The 26,833-nt window shown below is 40.8% G+C and overlaps 1 protein-coding gene across 1 annotated transcript; it reads right to left on the bottom strand.

The window, feature by feature from the left end:
* Positions 1-127: 127 nt before the first annotated feature.
* Positions 128-25,249, bottom strand: extl3 (exostosin-like glycosyltransferase 3). The gene is made up of 6 exons (XM_029497174.1): positions 25,194-25,249; positions 6,913-9,515; positions 6,005-6,132; positions 4,789-4,933; positions 4,566-4,694; positions 128-3,113 (listed from the first exon to the last, which is right to left on the bottom strand). The coding sequence occupies exons 2-6, from the start codon at positions 9,046-9,048 to the stop codon at positions 2,904-2,906; spliced, it is 2,748 nt and encodes a 915-aa protein (XP_029353034.1). The 5' UTR covers positions 9,049-9,515; positions 25,194-25,249; the 3' UTR covers positions 128-2,903.
* Between the last annotated feature and the right edge of the window lie 1,584 nt (positions 25,250-26,833).

Here is a 26,833-nt window from a genome sequence, read left to right as displayed (position 1 = left end):
TTTAAGGCTTAACCAAATATTCAAAGTGCAGAATTGTGTTTTGTAAAGGAGAGAGAAAAAAAAAACCCAAAACAAACAAAACAAAACAAGGACATTCATAGAATGCTTTTTTTTTTTTTGACAATGTTGAGTTTTTATTTTCATTCATCTGGCCTTCAGGAGTATGTTTCAGTCTCATACAGCTTGGGCAGCGCTGCAGCCTCACCTGTAGCTGTGGATCAGACCCAGGAGCACATAGTTTCACAGCTCCTCACACCACACAGTGACTGCAGCCTTCAAGGGAAACACTTCCTGCTTTAGGCCTCGGAAAACCAGCTGTGCCACAGATTCCTGATAGCAGGGAGGGAGTGGAGAAAGGGAGAGGTTTATTTCCAAAACACCAGCTGACCAAAACTCTGCCCTGAGGACAGGCAGGTGATCAGGAGGCCGCTGGAGCTGCAATAAAAGTGTCAATAATAGATGAAAGTTTGAGAAGCCTGGCTTGTTGGGGGACAAAGTGTTAATTTGGATTTGTTTCAACTGGATTGGCATCTTACACCGAAGCGAGGAGGAAGCCGGCTCCTCATTTATCCCTCCATGTTCATTCAGTGGAGAGCTCAGAGTGCAGGAGCAGGAAGGGATTTGGCTTCAGAGCCTCTGACTCACTCTGACTGTAGACTGACCTCTCAGTCCACAATATCTAACAAAGAGCTGCTCTCAGGTCAGCAAAGATCCCCTCAGTCCCTCCGTGGCACAGGCTTGTTTTCCTTGGAAATGAGAGGAGATGTCGGCTCAGCCTGGGTCCTCTTTGTCATTAGGAAGAATAAACTACAATGACTTATAATTTTATTGCATGTGTCATTATCGGTTAAAAAAAAACAAAACATTTTTTTCATAATATATTCAATAAATATACAGGAACCGTGAACTTTTAGTAGAACAGTTAGAGCATAATTTGGGAGAGAAGACACTAATCTAAATATATTTAACAGGGCTCTCTTCAGGTCGATCTTTTGTTCGGATTACAGGAATTTAAGATGACGAGGTCAAATAAAAGACTTTGGATTTATAATACATGATGGTCTGGGTTGTGTCTTAAGAAAGTACCATGCAGAGTGGATATAGGTGTATCAGACTGCATCGCTTTGCAAGCACCCTGAAAATTACATCGTACCTATTTGGCAAAGGAAACATTCATCAAAATGGTTCAACAAAAATACAAAACAAAACCAATATGGCAGCGCTATTAAATGGCGTTTCTGTCTGAGCTGGGAGAGGTCTATACAGCAGGCTCACATGAACATGGTGGGGCAAATCTAATCATTCAAATGCAAAGCCTTTTCTAACAATTTGGAAAAAATACTTTTATTTGCCATCTTACGTTAGCTGGGACGCTTCATTTTGTTTTCATATTTGTAAAATATAAAGCTACAGCCGGAAGCCTGTTAGCTTAGCTTAGCAAACAGACTGGAAACAAATGAATACACCCTCTTGTGCCAACACACTTGTCGAGCAAGTGCAGGGATCGAGCTTAACTTAATTTCCTTAATGGATTTAACAAGAGATGATGGGTTACTCAGCAGAGCTTTAGAGATGTGCTCTGTGAACTTTGTTACTTTCTCACAAAGTCAAGAGAAGTGATGCCTTCCGTTTGCAGTGTTTGTGTGAAGATGCAAGATAAGCTGCACTCTGGCTGTAGCTTTTTATTTAATAGACTACCATGATAATGAGAGCTCTCGACCTTCTTGTCCAGCTTTGTGCCATAAAGAAAATAGGTAGATTTTTCCTCTGGAAATATTTTTTGATAGTATACGTAACTTGACTGAGACCTTCTGCATATTTATAACGTTAATCAGAAATCAAAGTTTTTTTCATTCTTTTGGGTGGTTGTGATTCTACAGGAAACTGTAACCATTGATTGGTCGACACCATTACATTTACAGAGGACTACTTGGACCTTGGACTAGTTTTAGAAACATTAGTAAACACTCTATAGCATAAAAAACAGACCATTTTAAGCAGTCCTCAAAGAGGAGCCATGTGCCTGTAAGCATAACAAAATGACAAAATGGTGGCTGGTTTTCATGACAGGTTTGAGGCATTATGGTGACTGCTGAAGTGAATTCTCTCCTTCTTGAGCATGTGACAATACTAAACATGATCGGGCTGACTTGTTTTACTCGAGTCGAGTTCCTGTCTCGTTCTCAGTCTTCGTCTGATTTCCCACAGGCAGAAAAGTCCTGTATAATGTTCATTCCACATATAGATTTACACATTTAAACAACATTAAAAAAAAAAAAAGTTTTTTCAATAAAATACTTCTGAGCATCAGTGCCTTTCTCAGTACAGTTTGTAACTGTAAAATGGAGAGCAAACAGTGGCAACCATGTGCCTCTGTCATTTCTGCTCTCCGAACGGAAACCATCAACTGGCTGCTGAGCCAAATGCAGCCCGACATCAGTCTGTCAGTGATTCACCAACTGATTGCGCCGTTGTCAGGGAGAGTTTATCCTTGGAGAGTTTCTGTACACTCTGTACAACTGCCCTGTTTCCTCAGCAGGCCATCAGGAAGTGCAAATGACATCTGTAGTGGTTAATGATTGAGCATGACTGAACAACATGAAACAGGAGGAGTGACATCCACTGAAAAGGCTTATGTTGTTGGCAGTGGTCCTTTTCAGCTTCCATTTTTCTAATTTTCACTAGAGTTGTGGATTAGACCAGAAGCCAACAGCGTTTGAGGATCCTTGTCTATCTCTCTGGGCAGAAACCTAACCCAAAACTTTTCTTCTGTACATTTTCTGACAGTCCATCCATCCATCTTCATCACTGCACACAGTGGAAGCTGCTGTTCTCTTTAAATACTTCCTGCCTTTCAGAGCTATTCTGTCTTCTGACTCTACGCCAGACAACTCAGCCCAATCCTAGATGAACTTGAAGCACTTGGTCTTGTCATGGGGTAAACGAGTCTTAAACAGCACTGAGTCAACACGAAACTGAGTGTACAGCAGTGGCATGTAGCCGTACACTTTGACAAAGAAGTTGATGCACTTGTGGCGCTCGTGGAAATGTGAGTCATCGTGTGAGAGGGCTTGAGGGCAGCCGGGGCAGCGGAAAGTCCAACGAGACGTTACCTAAGAAAGGTAGAGAAAATCATAATTACCTCGCACCTGTGCACGTAGTAATTCAAAGCCTAATGATGCTGCATGATAGGAAGAGAAGGAATTGGTTACTTGCAAAACCCCTCCCTCTAACAGTGTGTTGTCTAACCAAGGCACAGGATACCAGACAAACTGTAAGCTGCTGTGTCTAAGAGGCTTTTAAAAATCAACAAAACTGTGACTAGTTGCTTGAATGTCAGCATCTGCAGCTAACGATGCGCAGCAGTAACTGGTGTTTACTTCCACAGGGCGCCCGTCATTAACTCACCACTCAGTGTGTGGGGTTTACATAAACCATATCATGACTCATATGCTGATCCTGGACTCCATGAGAGTTTAAGCTCCCTTTTAGTGTCTCCAACGTGGATTTGGGTGGCCAGTTAGCATTACCAATATTACCATAGATGGTGCTGTGATATCCGAGCACATTTGTTAATCCTGAATCAAAGACCCTCAATCTTATATAACACTTGTGAAATACTGTCTGACAATGTTAACTCATAATACAAAGACTGATGAGAGAAAACAAGTATTATTGCTGCTTCATCATTCCCATGGTTTCTTCACAGATCATCTGCTCAGGATATCATTTATGTAGGCATCACGTGGATATTTCCTTCTTCCTTATTAAAGATTTCCCCCCCCCAAAAAAAAAAAAAAAATCTGCTATGAATTCTTAATTAGCTAACAGCAACAAGCTGCAGCTTTCTGCTAACTGATGTAATCATTTCTAGATTACACAGCAGCACAGAAATTATAAAATGGGTGCTGCCACACTGACCATTGGTTAAAAATAAATAAATAAATAAATAAATAAGCTGCCTGGAAAAGAAGTAAAAATACAGAAAAGATGTCAATTCAACACCAATGACATACAAATTCATAGCAAAATCTATTTATTTTTGGCTTTATTTGTCTTATTTGGACTAAATGGGGAAATGTTGTCTGTCAACGTTTAGAATGCCACATTCAAACTTGGCCCAAATTCATTATTCACAAGGCTTATTCCTTACAGGGGAATGCTGTCATGTAACACACTCCATCAAAGCCAAGCTTAATTCCCCCCTGAAACACCCCTGAATACTAACACCCCCCTGAATCAGAACCAACTTAAATTGCGGGCTGCAATGACATTTCTGTTCCAACAGCTTCCCTGGCTTGATTGCGACAATTATTTGTCTCGCCATAAATATGCTCTCTGGTAATAAATGTCCTTCCAATAAAAAAAACAGCAGGAAAACCAGGCATAATGCACCAATTCGATTTAGTGTTTTTGATTTACTATTTGTGTGGAGTATTAGATGTGTCAGTTTGAGTAATGGCGAGGCTAAGTGGGCAAAAATATAAATACACAGGCCCTGAGGGAGATACAATGCTCATCGATGCTGAGCTGAGCACCATTGCACTACATGCTCTGTCACTGACCTTGATGGGTGGTTTGCGGGTGATGTGAGAGACCAGAAAGTTCATAGCTATGTCCTCACAGTTTATATATTCGTCCACCATGTCCCTGATGGCCTGGGGCATCACGTAGGAGTAGAGATAGGCATAGTACTAAAAGAACAAAAAGGAGATGCGTGTGAAATAGCCATGATAGAGTTAAAAAGAGAAATCTGTGGAACAAGGTGGTTTTTGGAGTTTTTCTGACCTTATGGAAGAAAGCAGCTCCTGTCAGGACCATGGAGAGCTCACATGAGTAGTTGGAGTTGTAGAGCCACGACTGATGGTTGACGTCCCACGCGTGATACCTCCCGGGGAAACCCACAATGCGATCTCTGGCCTCACGCCACACTCTGTGAGACGCCGGCGAAAACATACAGTCAGCAGAACTCCTTTTTTTCAATAAATTAAATAACACAAGCTTTAATAAAGAAAGAATGTAATGTAATTTTAATAAAGTAATTCTTTCAATGGCCATTACTTTGGCTTCCAAGTGTCTGTCTATGACTATGCCACACTTTTCCATCCATCTGTTTCAGCTTTTTATCGACTTAAGCAATATGACAAATTCTCTCATGGGAGCAATTCAATAACCATTCTGTTGTTTTGTGCTAGAAAATGACGATTCATCATGTATCATTATTTAAAACAAAAATATCCTTCAAAGTATGGGAGAAGGAAAAAGAGCACGTCCATTTATCCGAGGAGATATTGAGGCGAAAACGCAAAAAAACAAAAAACAAAACCCCAGTTCATGAGAGATCACTTTAATTTTTGTTCTTTGGGGAGATGAAGGAGAAAGGCATTCCTGACTAATTCTTATGAGTGGTTTGGGCGGGGGGGGGGGGGGGGGGGGGGTTGTCTGGTTCTGAGATAATTCACAATGAATGACCCCATACACAGTGACGGAGCCAATTTTTGCCTGTCTGGACAAGCTGCTACAGCACTAAGTTGTAGACAAGTCTGAGTTAGGGGGAGGAGTGCGGGCACTGAAATAACTTACCAAGTTTTTGATGTTTTAATTGGTTTAAAAGTGGCCTTCAAATTCAGCTTATCTGAGCAAAACATTTGCAAATTAATCGCAAATTCAAGATGCTGACATCATGTTTCCATTTTATGCCTGCAGTGGTTGGTCCAGTGACCGATTCTGTGTTTTCATGAATGTCATGTAACTGCATTTTTCTGGACATTTTCACTGATAATAGGCAAAGCATTCTCCTCTAATTTACTGCATTTTTGTGTTGACCTTCCTTCACAGTTCCACTCCAGAGAAGATTACCTTCCTCAATTAATCCGTGGATTTCACATTCTTTTCGATTCATTATATCCACTAATTGTAAAACCAATACAAAGCCTAGAGCAATTACAAACTTTTATTCCATATGAATCTGTTGAGGGCCATCAATCAGGTCCCTGTCACTCACCTGAATCCAAACATGATCTCATCATGGCGGAGATGAGCATCGTCATCAATCGAGAGAATGGCTTCGGTTTCCACTGCATCCCAGGGAAGGAAGCGGTTGTTGAGGCTGTTTTTCTCTGTGCGGACAACCTGCAGGCATGAGACAAGACATGACTTGGCAAGTGTATTCACAGAGAATACTTTTTAGAGCAGGAGAACCACGGTGGAGCTACTGTCTGATACTGTCTGGCATTTCACTGAAGATGACTAATCTCAAATTAAGATCTTAGAAACTATGTATTATACATGTGCTCTGTTAAGGTCTGTTAAAATCTTTAATTATAACGTATACAGGAAATTATCCTTCAATTGTCCAGATTCCAAGATGGCAACTTCATATTATGTTTGTCCGACAGAAACTCAAAGATACTCAGTTTACAAACACAATAAGGCCTCAAATTCAAGAAGCTTAACTGGAGATTTGTCAATTTTGCTAAATTGATCAAAAGTAGCATTAACTCTTGCCCAATATTGGTTTGCACCAACAACTAAACAGCACTGACAAATGCAGAGCCATGTCATATTTCCTTTTGTCCATGGAGCTTCCAACAGTCACGAATGGTGTGAATACGAACATAAGAATATTTTATTTTGAAGGTGTAAAAGTGATAATTTTATTACTCATGGATGTTAGAAATCTTTAAATCTTGTTGGTCATTTGTATGGACTCCTGAATAATTCAAAGAGGCACTGATCCAAGCAGCTCATTGTAAAGGTTTAAAGCAAACGACAACACCTTTGATACATATTACTGATGAGCTTTTAGATGCATCTAAGAGGGTCAGGATGAAATAGAGAGGGGTTCCTTATTAAAGAAAACAATCATCCGTATGAATCTGTTCATGTTAATATTTCTGGAGTATCACTCACCACAATGGGCAGACCGATGTCAGGCCACAACAGGTCATCTGAAGGAGGCTTGGGGGAATTCCACACCACCACTACTTTGTTCAAGTACGGCAGCCCATTCAGTCTCTCCAGAGAGTTCATCAGCACCTCCTCTCTCTCATACGTCAGCATGACCACAGTGAACTGTTCACGTGGCACGTTCCCTCCTAAAGCAGCCTGGAACTCCTTCCCCGAGCCCCCTGTACCTCCGCCAATAGGCCTGAAACCAGTCCCGGAGCCAAGGAATTTGGCCTCAGAGGGTAGCACAGGATCTAGGGGAGTGTGAGGAAAAAGGTGGAAAGGCCCTGGGGCCCGGTTCCATGCTCTATAGGTGTCTGCAGCTGTGTATGTGAAGTTCCGGAGAAAACATGGAGAAGCGTAGGGGGGTTCTGTCTCTACAGGGCCCAAATCCAGATCCCCATTGTCAGCCAGGTTGGCATCAGTTCCTGCCAGCTTCCCAGCTTTGTGAGGAATCTCGTGGGCTGGTTCCTCTTTAATTGGTGCAGCGGGAACTTGGATGCTAGTTCTGATGCTGGCAAGGATGGTACTGATTACATTCTCAGAGGTGGAGAAGTAGGTCTCCCACAGGAAGCGGCCCTGCCGCCTCATAGCTAACATATCATTATCTGACAAACTGCGCAGCAGGAAATGTAGCTCCGTGACACGAGGCTTGGGGACTATAATGACAGCTTCACTCCAGCGGATAAACTGGTGGTAAGGTAGTCTGGAGTGGTCCCCCAACATGACTGGGATGGCTCCTACCTCAAGAGCCTCAAAGAGTCTCATTCCACAGCCTGCTGAGGCCACCAGCTGTCCATCTCCTGGAGCAATCACCAGGGCAAAGGTGGAAGCCTTGAGCACCTCCATCCTGTCCTCCCTTTCCCCACAAAGAGCCCACTCAGTAGGTAAACTTGGTCGTGGATTCTTGCAAGTGAACTCCACCAGCACCTGGTCCAAGTGGCTGTCCTGCACGGCCTTTAAGGTGCCTATTATGCGATCATCATAGTCGGCTGGAGGGTCTCCTTCCATTTCCTCCTCAAAAGACTGAGGAGGTGCCTCCTGTAAGCTGCTCCTTAGTGACTCAACCCTCTCCCCCTGGAAGGTGAAAAGGTATTTCCTCTTTACAGGAACTTGAGGGGGAACTTCCAAAAAGTTTGGTTCTGAAAGAGCATGAACCAGTGGGGACACAACTAAGTCAAAGCCCTCACGGTACTGCTGCTCCAAAAAGGTTGACTGAGCAACTGCTGCACGTCCTGTACTCACATTATACAGGAAGTTCTGTGTCATGGACTTTCTAGAGAGATGCACCAGTACGTGGTTGTGTCCATCAGTTCTCCAGTAAGGAAGACTTTTTAGTTGCTTCTCCAGCTCTGAGGGAGATGGCAGTGGGGAAGAGGACTCCTGCAACTCTCCTACCAGCACCAAATATAGACAGGCGATACTGGGATTATCAGTTACATAAATGTTGTTCTTCACTGATGCTGCAAAAGCCTGCTTCACCAGTGGGTTGAGATGCTCCCCCCATGGATATGAGCCCGTGTCATAGACGTACACAGGAAACCCAGACGTAAGAGGGCAGCGGCCATAGTCGAAGCAAGATCGCAGGCGGCAGGACCGTGCAGACTTGGGGGGTGGCAGTCCTGGGTCTTCCTTGTCTGGAAGCAACCTTACAGGTAGAGACAGCTTGGGCTGATTTTGGGCCATTAGTTCTTTATAGGAATGCTCTGTTTGGCTTATAACATTCTTCAGCTGCAGCAGATCCTGCTTGGCACTGTCAATACTCCGCTTGCAGGCTTCAATGCGCAGGTTGAGCCGGGCGATCTCCCCGTTGAGCTCCTGCCTTTTGGCCTCCAGCTGGAGTAGCTCTTCACTGACCGATTCTCGGATGCGGCAAAGGTCTTGCACATGTTTGGCCTCGCAAAGTTCACCACCGGGCCGCGGTCCAAAGATGCGCTTATCAGGACCTCCAGCTTCGTCAATGGTGGTGAGGTAGTAGTGGGCAATAAGTGGGAAGAAGACCAGGATAAAGAAGAGCATGAAACTGAGCCATGTGAGACGCACACGCCGCAACACCCACGGCTGGCCTCCAGCACCCACGCCACCACTGTTACGCTGCATTGTTGACTTTCTCAGTCTGCTCCTCGCCCCACCAAGGAACCGTTGCTATGGGGATGGGCAACAGCCATGATCGACCTTGTCAGCAAGGCAGAGAGCAACTAATTCATCAAGGCAGGATGTAGCACTGTCCTTCTGTAAAGGTCATCTGAGGCTGTTTACCTCCTACTAAGTGTCCTGTGGGTATTGGCTAGGGATTCAGCCTCACCTGCACTCTAACGTGTACTCTGAAGCGTTATCAACAACACAAACTAATGCCATTTCTATTGTTCAGCTTTTCTTCCACTTCTATGTCAGGAAACAGTCCCAGAGGTGGGGAGGGGTGCCCCTCGATGGGTGATGCAGAGAGGGCATGGCTGCTCACAGGTGAGTGAGGAAGCTGGGTGGGCCAGTAGCTTCCTTCCAGGATGTGCTCATTTTCTCTCTCCTTTAGTGAAGAAATCACAGAATCCTCCGTCTTAATACAAAACCTGTAACAGGAGAACATGAAAATGAGCCAATGAGAGACAGATTATGTGGAGTATGATCAAACAGAAGACTGCTTAAATATATGAAAGTACAATCAGAATCTGATGTTCAGCCCATGGGAAATTTTTAAGATTAAAAATCTAAAATTTTTCTTGCTCTTCTTAAAAACACATGACTGAGCAAGATATAAATTTATTCCAATGAAATTTTAAAATGAACATTTTAAAAATGATAATCTGTAACCAGATAGGTGTTTTAGCTCCTCATCAGAACCAGTCTGCGTCTGTAAGAACACACCTGAAAACATCTAAATATATAGATGACACTGGGCATGTGGAGGCAGGTGCAAACAGAAAGTGGATTAGATTGCTTTACTCACTCACAGTATTTTCTGCACATAATCAGCTGAGGGCAACTGAGAGCAGACCAAGTTGTGGTCATGTACAGAATTTCACTGCACAACAGCTGCAAACAAAGACGACTCCTCAGACCCATTTCTGTTGTTGCTTTGACCCACATGTAGTCTATGACTTAGTTATGATCGCCTCATACTTTCCAAAGCTCTCAGTTTTTGTCTATCTAGACAACAAGACAACTTCAAACTTTTCAACCTGAAATGGTACAGCAGTGTTTCTGTAACACTCCAATTCTGGGGCAATGTAGTGAAAGTCACAGCAGTGTAGAAAGACAGTGTAATATACTGATTCTCCAAAGATCGACTTTGGTTTTATAATGGCAGCCTAAATTGTCAACGGAAATTTGAGTTTTGAAAGGCTGCAGAGAACACAGAAAAGTCAATCTTTAAAATTTACAGTGTACAATCACTGTAAGAGCGAGACTCATTCTGTTTTTTCCTACATTCTGTGCATAGTTGCTTAGTTGGAGGAGGGGGAAAAAAATAAAATAAAATAAATCAGTATGCCACTAAATGTCAAGGGATATCTTTTTCTCTCAATATCCTTTTTTTCTGAGTTTCAGTACAAAGCAAGGGAGAGACATCAGTGGTAAACTATACGCAGTAGGCAAGCCAACACCAACAGCACCACCAGCAAATCTCATTAAAGGCCCCCTTCTGCATCCCGACCTCATCACTGACTCAAATTACTGGGCCTCCCTGATAACGCACCATCTTAGAGAGTGATTCAAATTATCATCACTAGTCCAGAGGAGAAAAGGATTAAAAGGAAACACCAAAGGAAAACAGATGCACCCTCTGAAGTAGACATTTTCAGTTTGCTAGTTTTATTTCTGTAAGTTTGCGGGGCGAGGCCACAGGGGGTTCCTTTCAGACTAGTGGCTTGTGTCTCATCTTGAAATTAATGCAAAAACAATTCAAATCCTTCTGCTTCAACTCACTTTCACCTTGTGATAGGTAATGCAAGAGAAAATTCAACACCTTAGGAGTTGCTTTTCCAGTTTACAGATATTTTGAAAAGATAGCTCTGGGCTAAAATCCATAGCAACAGTGGAAGTCACAGAAACTACACTTTAAGCGGCGTAAATGTCTGAAATGTTCCCACATCACGAGCATAATCTAAACGCTGTGGATTCTTTCATTCTACAAGCAGAAGGCTCTCTGAGCTCGTTATTATCACACCGCAACACAAGCCTTGAGGATGTCAGCTGATAGGCCGAGTGCCACAAAGCCTTTATCGAATGCATTACTAAAGCAGCAACACTGAGAGCCAGCCTTGATAAATCGGTACAATTGAGGATGACACAGTCACAGAAAACAGAGGTAAAGAAGAATGCAGGTGGCGTTTACCATGAGCCGACATAACAGCGCTCCGGGATAAGGATTATTATTCCCTGGGCTACTACCAAATTCAAACCTTTGTGGTAGTAATGTTGTTCTTTACAGTTCAGTTAGATTGAGGGGGCAGATGCCATCTTAATGTTTGCTCTGTGTCAAACAAACATTTCTTCCTGGTGCCTTCATGTGCCTGGTATTTCGAACACGTAGCAATTCCCAGCTCTCCTGAAATGCAGCACCTTTAAATAAGGATAGGTAATCGGCCACTCACAGGACAGGCAAGCAAGTTTATCTCCCTTAAAGTGACCAACATCCTCTTCCTTCTCACGTCTGACTGCACCTTAATTATTACATAGTTACAAAGTTTGTATCGGTTGACATAAAACACTTTACCATTTGCCACAGACCACTGAAAAACACTATTAATCTAATTGCGTTTTAAAGCGTTTCCTTGATTAATCCGTTAATACGTGAATAGAAAAAAAAAAAAAAAAAAGAGTTAATATTCGAAATGCCTGTTTTAGGAGAAGTGAAATAGATTAAAAAATAACATCCGTGTGAACCAGACAGATGGATGTGGGGTATATTGTTGGCTTCAAAGGTCAGGCAAATCTGAAAATAGACCACCTTGGTTTATTATTAGACAAGATGCTCTGGTGCTGCAAAGTAACTACAGGTCAGTGGCGTCTGATGTAGTTAGGAGGGGAGGTGTACAGAAAAAGTCCCGGAGCTTACAACCCTTTGAACACTGACCTCCATCCTGCTACTCAGTGATGTGCCTGAGGTGCAGAGCGAACGAGAGGCAACTATCACAAGTCTGATTAATTGCTGCATGACTGCCAGTGTCACAGGGGTAATAGCAGACAGATGTTGGCAAAGGCTGTTGCACGGCCTAATCTGGGGCCAGAAAACATGCTGGTTTAAAGCTCTGCCTGTGGCTGCTTCTCAGAAACACACACAGAGCCAGACATACACACACACAAAAGAAACTAAGCCTCAATCCCTTCAATTGTAGCTTTGTAATCTGCAGAATGTCTTCTCTCCACTCCAGTCAGCTTAATCTGTCTGCATGGAAAACAGATAGAGAAGCATCGATCACTCTGGACTTACTTAGCAGGGGGATCAATGATAATGCCATCATTACCTACCACTGAGCTGCGAGGCGGTTCGGTGTTAAGCATATAAAGGGGCTGCCGATGTGGCCATTTTCACTTCTAGGCTTTAGCCATACAAAGCCAGGCTGCAGAGCTCTGAGAGTGAACTTAAACATTTAACAGATACTGACACTCCCGTCCTTGATTTCACCTTACACATCACAGCCTGAAGGCACTGGGCGGCAGGCACCAAGTGTTATGTTCTGGTTATTTTGGAATAATATAATTTGATGATATTATGTTGAAATAATTCTCCACAGATGCTGACAGATGACTAATCTCTGTATAATATACCATAAATATTCCATTAGTCATGCTGAAAATCAATATAAATTTGATACAGAATCCAGTCCATTTGCAGAGGGGTAAAATCTTACAACACTTTTAAATGAAATACTGTGCGGTCTTCTCGGGGGAAATGAGAAGCTGAAGCACAGCCGCCACGCTGATGACCCAGATAAAAAGCTTTTGCTCCACATGGTGAACACTAAGGGAGAAACGACTTAGTCAGCAAATTACTGGTCAGGCCTATGAATAACACAGGCCGCAACAGTCTAGCTGCGTGTTAATTTGATTTTGAGGTACCAATGGGGTTTATTGGACAGAGATTTGGAACACACGATGATGTCAATCAAAAGCACATTCTTAGCCTAAGCCCAGTCACGGAGTGTGAAAGAATTTACAGTAATGTTTGCAGGCACTCAGACGTGCATCACGCTGTGATTAATGCTGAGCAGGTCTGAGCAAAATGGCTTCATCTGAAGTCAAAAGAATAACCGCAGCAGGTGCTGATCTCCAAGCTTGATTGAAGTGAGGAAGCTGCATCCAAGTTCCCAGACATTTGAGGGGAAGCGCTTATATAAATGTTTTAACAGTCTCCCTGCACACTGGCCTTGCTTTCGAAGACAGTCCTGACATTCCTCTGTGAAGGAAGTGGAAGCATAGAAAAGATAGGATTGTTGCTCAGTGGGACAACTAGATTTCCACCTGAATGCAATCAAGCTGACTGAAAGATAGCACTGCGTGTGGGGTGTGGAGAAAGACAGCATTAGCAGCCCATGAGTGAGCTGAAGATGAGGTTTCTGGGAAACGGCACATCCTGCAGCAGAATTCAGGATTGTTTGGCATTTCTCTGTCCGTCTACAAGAGATGTCTGACGGAGCTTTTGAAACATTGGGGGATGAACTGACGAATCTCAGGCTGACAGAGAGATCACATAGCTTGTATTTTTAATGAGGCTCCGAAGAGCAAGTTTCCAAGTGGTAGTGACTCTAAGAACTGAAATATTAACAAGATAGACCTTTGATTTTTTCTTTTAATGTCTCAAAAAAAAAAAAAAAAAATCATTTGAAATCCCAAGATTTCAAATGCTGTCTTCCAATGACTCTCCACTAAAGTGATTTGGATATAAATGATACACAAATAAAAACTACAATAAAGGAATCAGTAATTTGACAGTCAGGTTGGGGTTCTGCCCCTAAAAGCAAAAAGTAAATCTTATAAATGGCATAAAGACTACAGTGATGCATCTGTATTTAGGCACAGTGGTACTTTGAAGTGAATTGTAACTTCAGCATGCTGACACATATCCACAGTAATCTTAGAGGAAAATGTCCAAGGACAAGGAAAGACATGCTTTTTTTGCAGCATTACAACATTTCTCACATTAATACCTGACTGTTTAAGCACTGTCATGTCACTGCAGAACTAAGGGAGTAACATATACTCCAACACTAAAACCACTTATCATAAATACCGTGAAAATCAATACACACACACACACACACAACAAAAAAAATATTGTTGGTGCTGATGGCACTGAAAGCATTTATATCATGTGCTCATTTCGCTTATGGATTTTCTCACCTTGTATGTGTAACTGAGCTACAAGTTATGATTGTCATCAATTGAAAATGAAATTATATTTAATCACTGGTTAAAAAACCTGCACTGCATGGAGTACAACATTAACTGAAAAAAATATAAATAAATAAAAACCGGCCGTAACTGAAAATAACAGTCACAGCAAAGTTGCAACTTCAAGAAGAAAGAATGACAAGTGAAGCACAATTTATTTAAGTTTATTCATCAAAATTGTAATACGGCCTTGTGCTAGATTCAAATTAAAAGATCTGCAATTTTTTTGATTTCAGTAAAATGTGTCACTGTTAACAATGAGCGTGTGATGTGTAAGAGACGCCCTGATCTATAAATCATATCCTACAGATATAGGAAAATTTAAATTTGACCCAACAAAAATCACTTTGTCCTTTTAAATGATTTTTCAGTGAAAAGAAAACACAAAAAGCAACAATTTGAACTCAAACCCAATGCCACAAATAACCGCAATGACATTTTTTCATATTGTGCAACCTTAGCAGAAATCTAAACGTACAAAGCTCAGGCTCAGCACAGACAACTGGAGGTGATACTCCTGCACTTCAGAAAACCATCACGCCTACTGGGAGTTCAGGTTAGCCTGATGAACTTCTCTCCTTAAAAGGCTTTCACTTATTGTACTTAGGGAGACTATTCTCACCATGATTAATTGTGATTTCATGGAAGAGACTGAGGTAAGGCATTCCCTGTGGAGGTGATGGAAAAAAGAAAAAAATAGATGGAGGCAGCTGCAGCGGAAGGCACAGTCACAGGGCTGTGTGAAGGGAGCAGCTGTTGCAGCCATGGATCACAGCTCATCTCCAGACGGCTGACTGAACCATCTCAAGGACCTTTTTCACTGGTAAATTACAGAGGTGCCTGCAGGGAGGTGGAGTGACACTCCAAAGGTCACAGAAAGTCAGAAAATGTACAACTTCTCAAATTGACAGAAGACAATTTTTTAGTTCTTTACTAAACAAAATGGCTCATTGTCTGATTTTGTTCAGAAACTCTCAGTAGATTAATTTACTGAAAACCAAATCAGGCATTTTGATTTATCTAATTTTATCATATAAATTCTCAATTTCATCATCTTTAAAAAAATGTTCCTATTTTATTATTGACTTAAACTTATTAATGTTCACTCATTGAGGCCAGACTAAATGAGTGACCCATATGTAGTAGATGAAACTTCACTTGTATGTGTGTAACAGATTGACTCTGACAAAGATCACAGCCAGACAGATGCAATTAGAGTTTCTAGAAAAATCAACCTCAACCAGTTTTCTGACACCTGTTTATGTGTGGAGATATGGCATTAAATCCATTTATGCACTAGATTTGTTGCTGGTTGCTGCTTCAGTGAAATTATTTGGTTCAAATGAACTCATCATGACATAATTGCAATGAAATATCACTAAATATTCTTTAACCGAGAAGCAATCTTTGGAGGAAGAAAATAACTGGACCAAATCTAATCCAATTAAGAAAAGACTGAAGAAATCAAGATGCTACATCACACGAGTACAAAAATGCTGCTTTGCCAAGCAAAAGTAATTGCTAAATTTGCATAATTGCAAATTATCATCCATGCTATAAACTATTTAGTAGTATCTTAAATAACACACACACACACACACACACACACACACTTATGTTCTTATAATAATGTAATTAATAACACTACCAAGCTATACAGAACCACACCCCGTCTCAGCACTGAAAACTTTCCTGTGGGTGGTGCTTTCTGCCATCTTCTTTTTATTATTTTAATAATGCTGAGGAGATCACACTGAGGCAGTTATCATCAGCAGGAGCATCAGTGTGGTGATGACCCAGCGCAGGAACAATTAAAATTGCCCTCCATGTGGAACACCTCCTACTCAGTGCAAAATCTACGAGCACGTTGCTGATCTTTGTCGGTCAGTGTGACTATTAAAAGGCGAGAGACAAACGGAGGCAGGCAGAAAACACACCCTTCACTGCCCCATTTTTTGAAAACAACCATCTCTCTTACATGCATAGTCATGTTGTCTGATGATGTGTATTTATAACTTTGCAGTAAACTATTTTAGAGAGAAAGAGAGAGACAGAAAGAAAGAGACACCAGCAGAGAAAGAAGGAGAGATGGAATGAGTGCATAATGACAGATGGCTCTGGGTGCCTTCCAACCTCCAAAGCTCCTGAAATATGAACAAGATTACATAGTAGAGCAAAAAAAGGTGCCCGTGCCCTAGCAGGATTGCACATTTTTGACCTTTAGGAGATGATCAAAGGTAAAAGGTATACACGATTGTACGCTGGGATTTCTCTCAAGACCTGCTGACCAGTCTGTGAAGCTCTTGAGTGACGATGCTCTGTGTTTGTAAAGGCTGCAAGAGTGACAAACAAAATGCATCATGTTGTCTCTGCAGCGAGTGCTAATCTGTCACCGAAGCCAGCGCTGGAAAACTGCTGTGGCTTGGGTACTGTGCCCTGCAGGGGTGAGGCGAGGAGAGACTCTTGCCACGATGGTGAGAACTGAGAGTGTGACAGCCAATTAGAGTCAGCATAAGACATGCAGACACACAGGACTCCCCCGTTTTTCAACACACATACAACAGCCCACACATTTTTCTGATGATTTTTAAACTTTATAAAAAGAAGGGATTCTTTGACTTTTGAATTTAATTAGGTGCCTTTCTGTCTCCCAAAAGTGGTTAGTTAGCTTTGTTACTTTGCTCCTCACAAAAACAGAGTAAGTTGAAAATGTGAGTTTGGTTTTCCCCTCTTTCTTCTAATCATGGTTTTACTGGCATTGATGATACATGAGAGTGGAATTAATCTTCTGTGCAGTGCAGTCAAAACTATTTTATGTACATGTACAAGTTTTTGCCCAAGAATGGCAGTCCACACTTTGGTGGATGGAGGACTTAAAGTTTTCAATTTTTTAAGTCAAATCTGCATTGTTGAAATGAAGATATGTACAGAACATATGATAAGAACAACTTGGCCTGTTCATGCATTTATCTTTTTTCAACTTGATCTGAACTTTTTAAATAAGGTTACAGGAAAACATGAATATCTAATGAGATTCCATACAAAATCTAATGGTTCACATGGTTCCTGTTTGCATAGGTGTCCTCCATCTCTGAGGACAACGGCACTGGCTCTTAAGTCTGAACTGATCGTGAACAGGACACCTAAGTACATGTTGTTTGTTACCACTGATATGGTTGTCATTTCATTGATCAGTGGGGGAAAATGTCTGACAGGGTGAGCCAGAGGAAAGGACCTAAAAAAAGAAAGTCACATCTGCATAGATGGTTTCAGTAATCTGATGCATGGAGTCTCTGCGATTTCTGACCCAGCAGATGTTTCTCTTCTGTGTGTCACAGTTTACAAATAAATTAGCTAGCCTCGCTCTCTTGATTACTCTGCATAGTTGCCACTGATGAGCTTCCTGGATTAATCAATGCTGTTGGAGCTGCTGCTGTTTACTGATCAGAAAAGAAACTACAGAATGATGTGGTCACAGATGATGATGTTGAAAAATATTCAGCAATCTAACATGGAAAAAGTGAGATGTTGCTGAAACCTAAAAGTGTTTGTATAGCACCACAACCAAAACAGGCCTAGCTCAACTGCACTTGACTGCATCTTGTCTCTTTGAAAAGAATACAACTTCGGGGGTTTACATTAGTGTCGGCGGGGGGTTAACCAGTGTGTGGTCTGGTGGTTTGTTTGTCCTGAGTATCAGTTTGGTCAGAAACCTAAATATAAAGATTTGAAAGTTCACCATCAACTTCTGTTGGTTACAACACTTCACAAACCAGAGCCAGTGACAGCTCCGTGCTCAGTTTTGCCATTGGCCCAAGAACAGCCAAAGTGAGAACGGCCATTGGGATCAAGGGACAAATCCCAATGGCCTGATATGTCAGTTTAAAAAAAAAAAAAAAAAGCAAACAAAAACTTTTGAGGTCACATTGCTGCTCTGTGAACTTATCAGCCCATTTAAACTACTGCTGGCACACTGATTATAATGGGTTGTGCGCATGCGTTTGTTAATGTGTGCGTGTAGAAGCCTCTTTTGTTTTGTGTTTAGCTATGTTACTTTGGTGTCAAGAACTGTGGAATTTTATTGGGATTGTTAACAACTAACACATTTCTGTTATAGTAAGACTGCCCAAACAGTTAAAAATTTCATAAATAGTAATGTTTTCAATATGTGAAGAAATTTTTCAGATTTAAAGCTGATTGTGTAAAACCTGATCCTGAAAAACATTTATCGACAATCCCAATTCTCACATGGGAATATCATGTGTAGCCCTCCTGAATATTGACCATTTTGGGAAACCAAAGTTGAAGGAAAAAAAAAAAAAAAAAAGCTGTGCATCCATGTCATGTGATACAGCAGGCACCCGTCTCATGTGACACAGTGATTTCATCTTCTAGCTCTCTTCGAAGACAATTTCTGAGCCCAAATGCCAGAAACGGGTATTTGACCCATTCATTACCAAAAATCTAATTACAGGCTGCCACGTGGTCCTCATTTCACCATTTGCGTCTGCACAATTACTTTACGTAGAGATGAAAAGGGGCAGAGCAGTTTGAGGCTATGTTTTCCCAACCAGGTGCATATCAAGTAAGTATTTCTGCAGCTACGCAGAGCTAAATTAAAACTGCTCTCATTAATCAAAAGCTCGGGACCTTTCAAAAGCTGAAATGTCATATTTCTGAAGGGCAGGACCGACTTTAATTAGTCAACTGGGATATAATCAAGCTTTGTCAAGAGCAAAGCGTATCTAGTCATCACACATGCACCAATTTCAACAACTCAGTGTTACACAGGTTTTTTTCTGAGTCAAAGGAAAGAATGAGGACAGGACAAAGTCTTTTTGTATTCCAATGTGGTAGCTGCTTCAGTGATTGAATACACGTCGAATTCACTGCAGCAGAGGTTGGAGTATGTCAAAAAGAAAGAAAGGAGGGGGAAAAAAAAAACAAACTTCTGTGATGTTGAGCAATTTGCAACGAGACATTGCCCAAAAAAATCCCCCTTTTCCCCCCAGTGACAGTACACATTACACATTAATACTCTCATTAATAAACTGTTAGAACGTTGTTCGATAAAATGAATACGGACATAGCTACCATAGTAAAAGTATGTGGCATGACAATGTCATGTATTATGTTTGACCCACTCTGAAGTAGGTTTGTGTGGTGATGGAGGAAATGCAATGTGCAGGATAGGACCAGTCAAGACATTAATCTAGTTTCACATCTGAGCTTTCTCAGTACGTGAAGTGGTTTAAAAGAGATCTTCACATATTGCTGTGAATCCTTAACTGTGAAATTGAGCGTTTGGCCTCTCTCTGATAAATATAACTTTCTACTGGGGTTCCCCAAAAAACAACTCTGCATATGAGAGATGAACCGTGAAACATTTGATGGCAACAGCAATTTATTTTGATTTCTCATGAATAAAATGCCGCTAAGTAAAACAAATGTAGCAATGAAACAGTTTTCATTGTTGCATTGTGCCATGGTCCAGGAGTTTTGCATGCTGGCTTACTGACAGCTGAAATGAACAGCACATTCATAAATGTAAGAGGTTTAACTTGTGCTTTTTCTGCTGACTACTCAAAATACCTCACTAAGTTTTCATTGACGATGCACCTATTGATAAAATTCCATGTCAATTAAACAAAAATTGGAAAATGGTATAGCTGACTAGTCTGAGAGAAGACCCAGAAAGTCATTATGTTTACAGCGTGATTAACATTGGCCTTTTCTCCAGGCAGGTTAACACCCTGTGTTTACACTTGGTCACATGTTGCTCCAGTTGAATGCCTATATGGCAGTTTATGAGACACAGCCTTCATAAAAGTTTAGTTTCCCCACTTTCCACCGAGCTTTTTTAGAAATTCCAGACATTGACATAAGCAGATGGGGCAGCTGCTGTTTGCCAGTGTGGCGCTGACTTGCAGTGGGAGGTTGTTATATTAATTTCATTAATTAGTATTTGTGGTAGCAGCGAGATTTAATGAATTTAAAGTTAACCATTTATTCACGTCCCACAATTTAGTTTTTTTAGCATTTTCAGGTTTGACAAATTTCATAGGATGTGACACAAAGTTAAGTTATTGTGGCTTCACCCTCCATTTACCCTCCAAAAGTGGTGAATAGATGGGAACTCTGAACAGTCTGCAAACGGAAGTATGACTGCTAATATTTGCTTTGACGACTGAGTCTAATTGTGAGGTCTCTGCCAATTCCCTTTCTCAGCATCAACACCACTTCATGCCAGCCCTGCAATATCAACATAGTAGGCTAAATCCATAAATAGGACTAGCTTGTAAGCCAGTTTGATAATCAGAGAAATAAAAAAGTCCTGGCTAAGTCCACCGAATGCTCTCCTTGTTCCCTAATAAGACCAATTTAAACAACTATCACTTTGATGCTGTTAGCATGGATAGCTTAAAAATCAGTGGCATATGACTTTGTGTTGAAATGTTAAATAAGCCAGACTCTTCACAATGATCTACAAATGAAATTGCTATTATGAGCTATTTTGTGTATTTTGAACTTCATTTACTTTAATTACATTATTAGATTACTTTTTCTTTAATTAATGTCTTTGATGTCTTCAAATGTCTTTATTGGTCTGATCTGACTGAAAGCTTAAAACAGCTTAAAACAGTATTTAATTTATAAAATAATTCTCACACTGGAGAAACTAACTTTTTAGTTGTTAAATACCTTGAACAATTACTGAGACAATTAACTTTAGGTTGATCAACTACTCATTCCAGCGTTCCTGCTTAATTCATACATGACAAAACCTGGCTTTCCTCTACAAATAGTCCACAGAGGAAATATTTAGCGGGTAACACACAAAAATGCACACACAAGCCCTAAAATCCTGCCCTCCTCGCAAATAAATCCTCTTGTTATCTTGCCACAGCAGCGCCAGCAGCCCTGCTTGCTGCTGCCTCCTGAGAGCTCTTCCTCTCCCCCTCCTGCACAGGCTGGCATAGACCATAACAGATTGACTCAGCCCGGCAACAGCTGCCAGAACCCTGCAAGCCTAGTCCTCCAGACACTGATGGATTGTGGGATAGAAGCCAGGGTGATTAGCCCCTGACATGAGAGAATTATTGCACTGTACCACCCCAAAAGAGATTGCACCTGAGTGTCAACATAGGGCAGTCACACCGTAGTAGGTCAAATTCTTAACGGCAACTCCGTCTTACCAAGACTCAGAGCATGTCAATAACAGCTAGTGGCAGAATTGTTTGCAGGCATCATTCAAAAGTGTTACATGGTAGCATACATAAAAGTACTGACCGCGTTGTCAGAGTGATTGTCTTCTTTGCACAAGACATCATGCTCTCTGTTAATTGCGTAAAAAGAAAAGCAGGAGTGACACTCAAATATTCACCCTTGCCTTGCAACAAAAGGTTTATTTTTAACTGCTTCAGTCACATATGGCACTTACCTTGAGCTTGACAGTGAAATGCACTAACTAAGGTCCACTGAAGAAGGGAAAACTGTGCTCTATTTAAAGAACTATTGCTGCTCGGAAAATGAATTAGCTGAGAAATCAGTCTGACTAGCAGGCATGGCGGAAGGAGCTGATGTTTGCTTATTCTGCCAAAAGTAAAACTAGTCCTGCCATCTCTTCGATCATTCCCCAGCATTTTTCTTTTCTCACACAGCTACGAGCTGTTACATCTGTTCTTGTCAGAAATTTTATCCATGCCATTTATTTCTCTCTGCCTAGCCCCCCCCCCCCCCCCCCCCCCCCCAAAAAAAGAGCCCTATCCTGCTGTTATTCAATAAACAGAGAACTAAATGTCCTAGGTTAATGTAGCCTAACTTTTCCTGCCTCTTAAAGCAGATGTTCATTAGAGTAGAGAAGCTCACTCCTCCATGACGAGGACACTCTTTTGTTCTAATTGAACTAAACCTCTGTACTTTCTCACAGAGGAGCAGGACGGATCAGTTGACAGCCCGCCGCTGAATTTCCACACCTTCATGATGAAGATATGCCGATTAATGCCCAATCCTTTATGTTCAAGGACACCGCCACAATCTCTCAGTGTGGCTTGTGAGGTTTATACCAGATAAGTCACAAATCAGAATGACCACATATGAATTGCAGTCCACAGCAGTATACAGCAGTAAATCCATAGGTCAATTAATCAGTTACTCAACAGAAAGAAACAACTTTGTTGATGTTGTTTTTAAGGAAAAAGAAAAAGATCACAAATTCATGCTTGTATATCCGTAAATTAAATATTTGAGTCTCAGCTGTTGAATCTGGGATACTGATCCAGTGTCAAACCACATCACAACCAAAAATATGCACAGGTGCAATGTAAGCCATTATTAAAAAAAAAAAAAAGAGAGAGAGAGAAAGAAACTGAGGTTACTATATTGTAACCATATCAACTTATTAAACTACACACATCCCTGTATGTGACCAAGTTATAATTTTGGTGTGGTGTGTAAGAAGATATGATCATGGAAAGGTTAAATAGTGTGGCAAAATAAACATAAGCCAGCACTTTGTTTGCATGTAAATGCATTTCAAAAAGACATCAATCCATGCTATCTGACACCTCTAGTCATCTGTTTAGTCCCAATTAATATATCTGTATTTTAAAAATAATAATAAATAAATTGAAACTTTACTAATTATCCATCTATAATGACTTAATGACTGATATTTGCAGCGAAGAGCAATACATTGAAAAGCTGACTGTGCAATTATTCTGTATTGCAGTGGTTGTTGATTACAATGTGACCACAAGAAAAAAAAAATGCAAAGTTGTGGTAATCTCACCCCAATGGGAAAAAAAAGATCAATATCCTTGTCACTAGTGGAGTACATGCAGTCCCACACAGTCCGCGGTTCAGTATGGCCATGGCAGGGCTGCTTTCAGACAGACGAGCACTGAGATTTATTTTTGAAAGGGTTTGTTTGATTGTGATTTTATTTTTTTATAAACAGCCTCTTCTGTTTAGTACATAGCTTACAAATACTGAAATAACATACTGCTGTTGTTTATGTCTCAGTGTAAAAAATAAACATCTACGACAGAAGAATGCCTACAAATAAAAACAGCAGTGAACATGGTTTGCATCCTGCTGTGATTTATTCACTGGCCTTGGCAAAGACTGGGTGGGAGACACCTGACCTGCAAAATCTACAATCTAAACCTTTGTATAGGGCAACTACTGCCCAGTTCTCAACACCACAAGCCTCTGAAATTAGATCATTCAGGACAAATATACCTAAGAATTTAAACTAAGAGAATATTTGCTTTGGACACAAGGAAAGACCATTCAGTCCAGACGCCAATGTGAAATCTCAATTTTTGCACACAACCAATACATTGCAATCCCTTTTCAATTTTCTTTGCATCATCAGATTCAGGACGCTGCATATGTTCACAGTCAGCAACTTTGTTCTCTTTGTTCTCCATTCCAAAGTTTCCGACTTTGAAAAGCTACAATATAACACGTAATCAAGTTGTAAAATCGTAATTTCATCTCATTAACTATGATTAGTTGATGTATTTGACAAAACCATATGTATTTGGCGCTCCACGCCAACAACTTTTGGCTCAGCAAAAACTGATTCACTTGTGACTAAAACACGTTTTGAAAGCATTGACCAGCGGAGGAACCTCAGCATTTCCACAAACATGCTGAGCCTCATCTTCGTTCTCAGCTCACAGTCCACAAAGAGGAAACTGCTTCAAGAGGATTGTACTCAATTCCTTTGTCCTATCAGGAAAATTACACAGCTGTCCTAAGTTACCACATTATTAGGCACAGGCAAAGACTAATGCAGGCGAATGCATTACATGCTGTACAATATTTTGTTGAACAGTTAGTTGAAGAGTGCATTGAATGATAGCAATATATTTGCCTGAAAATAACTATAACTACACTTAAATATAAGGGGTGCCAGCTGGGGAAAATCAATGCAGCTGTTTGGTTATTAAAACCTAACACTTAAAATTCCCCCACCAACAGAGAAATATTTCACATGGACTGATGCAGTCATACTCCTGTCTGTGTTATGCGGGTCATTGTGTCTATCAGAGCAAAGAAATTATGAGCCACTTTGGTTAAAGATAACACCAGAATGGAGCAAAATTTTTGAACCCCACACAAGACACACCATTTTCCAGCACTCCTTACAGAATCTCTAATGGCACATCTTTAGTTTCACAATTTTATAACAATAGTGAAAATGCATATTTAAGTGCATGTTAGCTGGCAGGATGATCATTGGTGTATTTACTGATATTCACTGAGCCGAAAACCCCACAGTGGTCTCCTTTATCACCAAAAGATCAGGCCAGTGAGTGCGGGTCTCTACAAGCGGCTCCACGTTAAAATTGCACTTTTTTGAATGGAATTCGGCGTGACAACTTCAACTTACACTTTAAGATTATCTGATAAGGGAGGCAAAATATGAATAAATGGCATGAACCTTAACAAGTACAGTCGTTTGTTGTCTACATCCCGACCAAACACCGGCTGGGTTGACGTGTGCCTCAGCCGAGATCAAAGCAAAACACACTCACGACTGGAAGAGGCTGCCAAAAAGAGAAAATGGCTCAACTGTCCAAAAGTCTCACAAAAACTAAACACGGTTCACGTTTGCAGCAGTTTCAAATGCCACGTCTAGGACTGAGAACAGGACGTGAAAGTAGTGTCTTTCAGAGGGACAGGGTGGGGGGTGGTGTCGGGGGGCTGCAGGGGAAATGCACAAGGGGCCATATGTCTCATCTGGCCAATTAGCTTATAGCCTGCTAGCCAGCGCTGGTCACAACAAAACGCATTTTCGCTCGCAAAAACTGGCAGAAGCAACATTAGCTTCAGTAGCTACTCACCCTCCAACAGAAGAGTCGGGGTGCCCAGGCAAAAAAAAAAAAAAAAAAAAAAAAAACTGAATCACTGCCTCTCGGCAGGTTCGTCCAGCCCGTGAAAAACAGCTCGCTGGTGGTGGTGACGGCGTAAATGAGCTCTGGTCTCCAGACAAGCCTGCGGTGCCGCTGCGTTTTCTGCCCGCACCGCTCACAGCTCCATTAAAAGCTGCATTGTCGAAGCGACAAGCGGACAAACGGCCCAGACTGCCTCGCCGCACGGCATTCTGGGAATTGAGGTTCATTAGGTCTTGCCTTGTTGGTTTTTAATGGCGGTTGGCTAAAAAAAAAAGACTTTATGGTGCATTACCGCCACCGACTGGTATGGAGTGTGGATCGAGCGTAGCTGTACTAAGGGAAACTTAGACAAGTAAATAACATACAATTAAATTCTTTTTTATTAAACTTGTTCTTCTAAGATACTGTATCAGAGCTTCTTAACATTTTTCATTCGAACTTCTCTGTAAAATGTCTATTAAATTTAACCTCAGCTTCAGTTTTGTGAGGCTCAAAATTAGATGTTTCTCTTCATTATATTTTGGACAGTACAGTATGACCTGACCTATTGTTTCCTGTTAATCACAATAGTCACAATTTCCTGAGACATGTTTGTTTGTGTGCTATTCTTTTGCATACTTTAATGTTAAATTTTGGAATTATGAATTAAATGCCTATTCTGTTGTCTGAACCTTTCGATGCATCTGTATATATTTGAATGTGATCGTTGTAGTTACTTCCAATATAATCTTGTATCAACTGAAAAATAATTATTGGTTCCTATCTCCAGTGACAGTTTCCCATCTGCCTGAAGCCTTATGTTGATCTGCTCCCAAGATACATCTTTCAAAGCTAAATATTTTTCAGATCCTGTCACAATTATTTTCTCTGTTTTGTGTTTGGCTTGATCTATACGTGAATTACATAAGAAATGGGTTTCATTAAGGTATCTCAGAAATGAGATTATGAAAGGGGTAAGTGTGCCACCTGGCGCCCAGTGTCGGTACTATCTGTAAAGACAAATTAAACATCATTTTACATAAATGGTCTAGAGTGGTCGAAAACATAACTTGAAAATACAATGTTGTGTCGTTTATGTATATTTCCTTATTTTTTCATTCTAAATATCTAATTGATTTGTTAGTTACTTGATAATTCAGTTGAATCAACATCTCTGTAATACATTTTTCACAACAGTCAACATTACGACCTTCATGGTGAGAGATTTATTGCATACAGCTTTTTTTTTTTTTTAAATGTATGAGGTAAGTGATATTTAATGACCATTATCTTACCATTTGTTGTGTACACATTGAATAGTTCATAAATTAATTTTAAATAGTAAAACTATACAATATATTCAATAGACAAAGATGCAGAAATTCTCAAATTTTATGATACCTTTTATTTTGACCTATTGAGTGTTTCCTGTTCATATTTTTACTTGAAATTTTAAATCACAGGCTTGTTTCTTTAATAAAACAAGAGTGATTCGATGGTATGGGAAGAACCAGATTAGACTTCTCCTTCAGTCAGTTGGGAATATTCTAGATGTCCTTTTAACAAATTCCCTAAAATGTACTTTATTTGACACCTTTGGACCTTTGACT

This window comes from Echeneis naucrates, chromosome 24 (genome assembly GCF_900963305.1).
Source record: "Echeneis naucrates chromosome 24, fEcheNa1.1, whole genome shotgun sequence".
Taxonomy (NCBI): domain Eukaryota; kingdom Metazoa; phylum Chordata; class Actinopteri; order Carangiformes; family Echeneidae; genus Echeneis; species Echeneis naucrates.
Note: the sequence above shows the minus strand (reverse complement) of the source record. Positions and strands in the feature narration are given on the sequence as shown.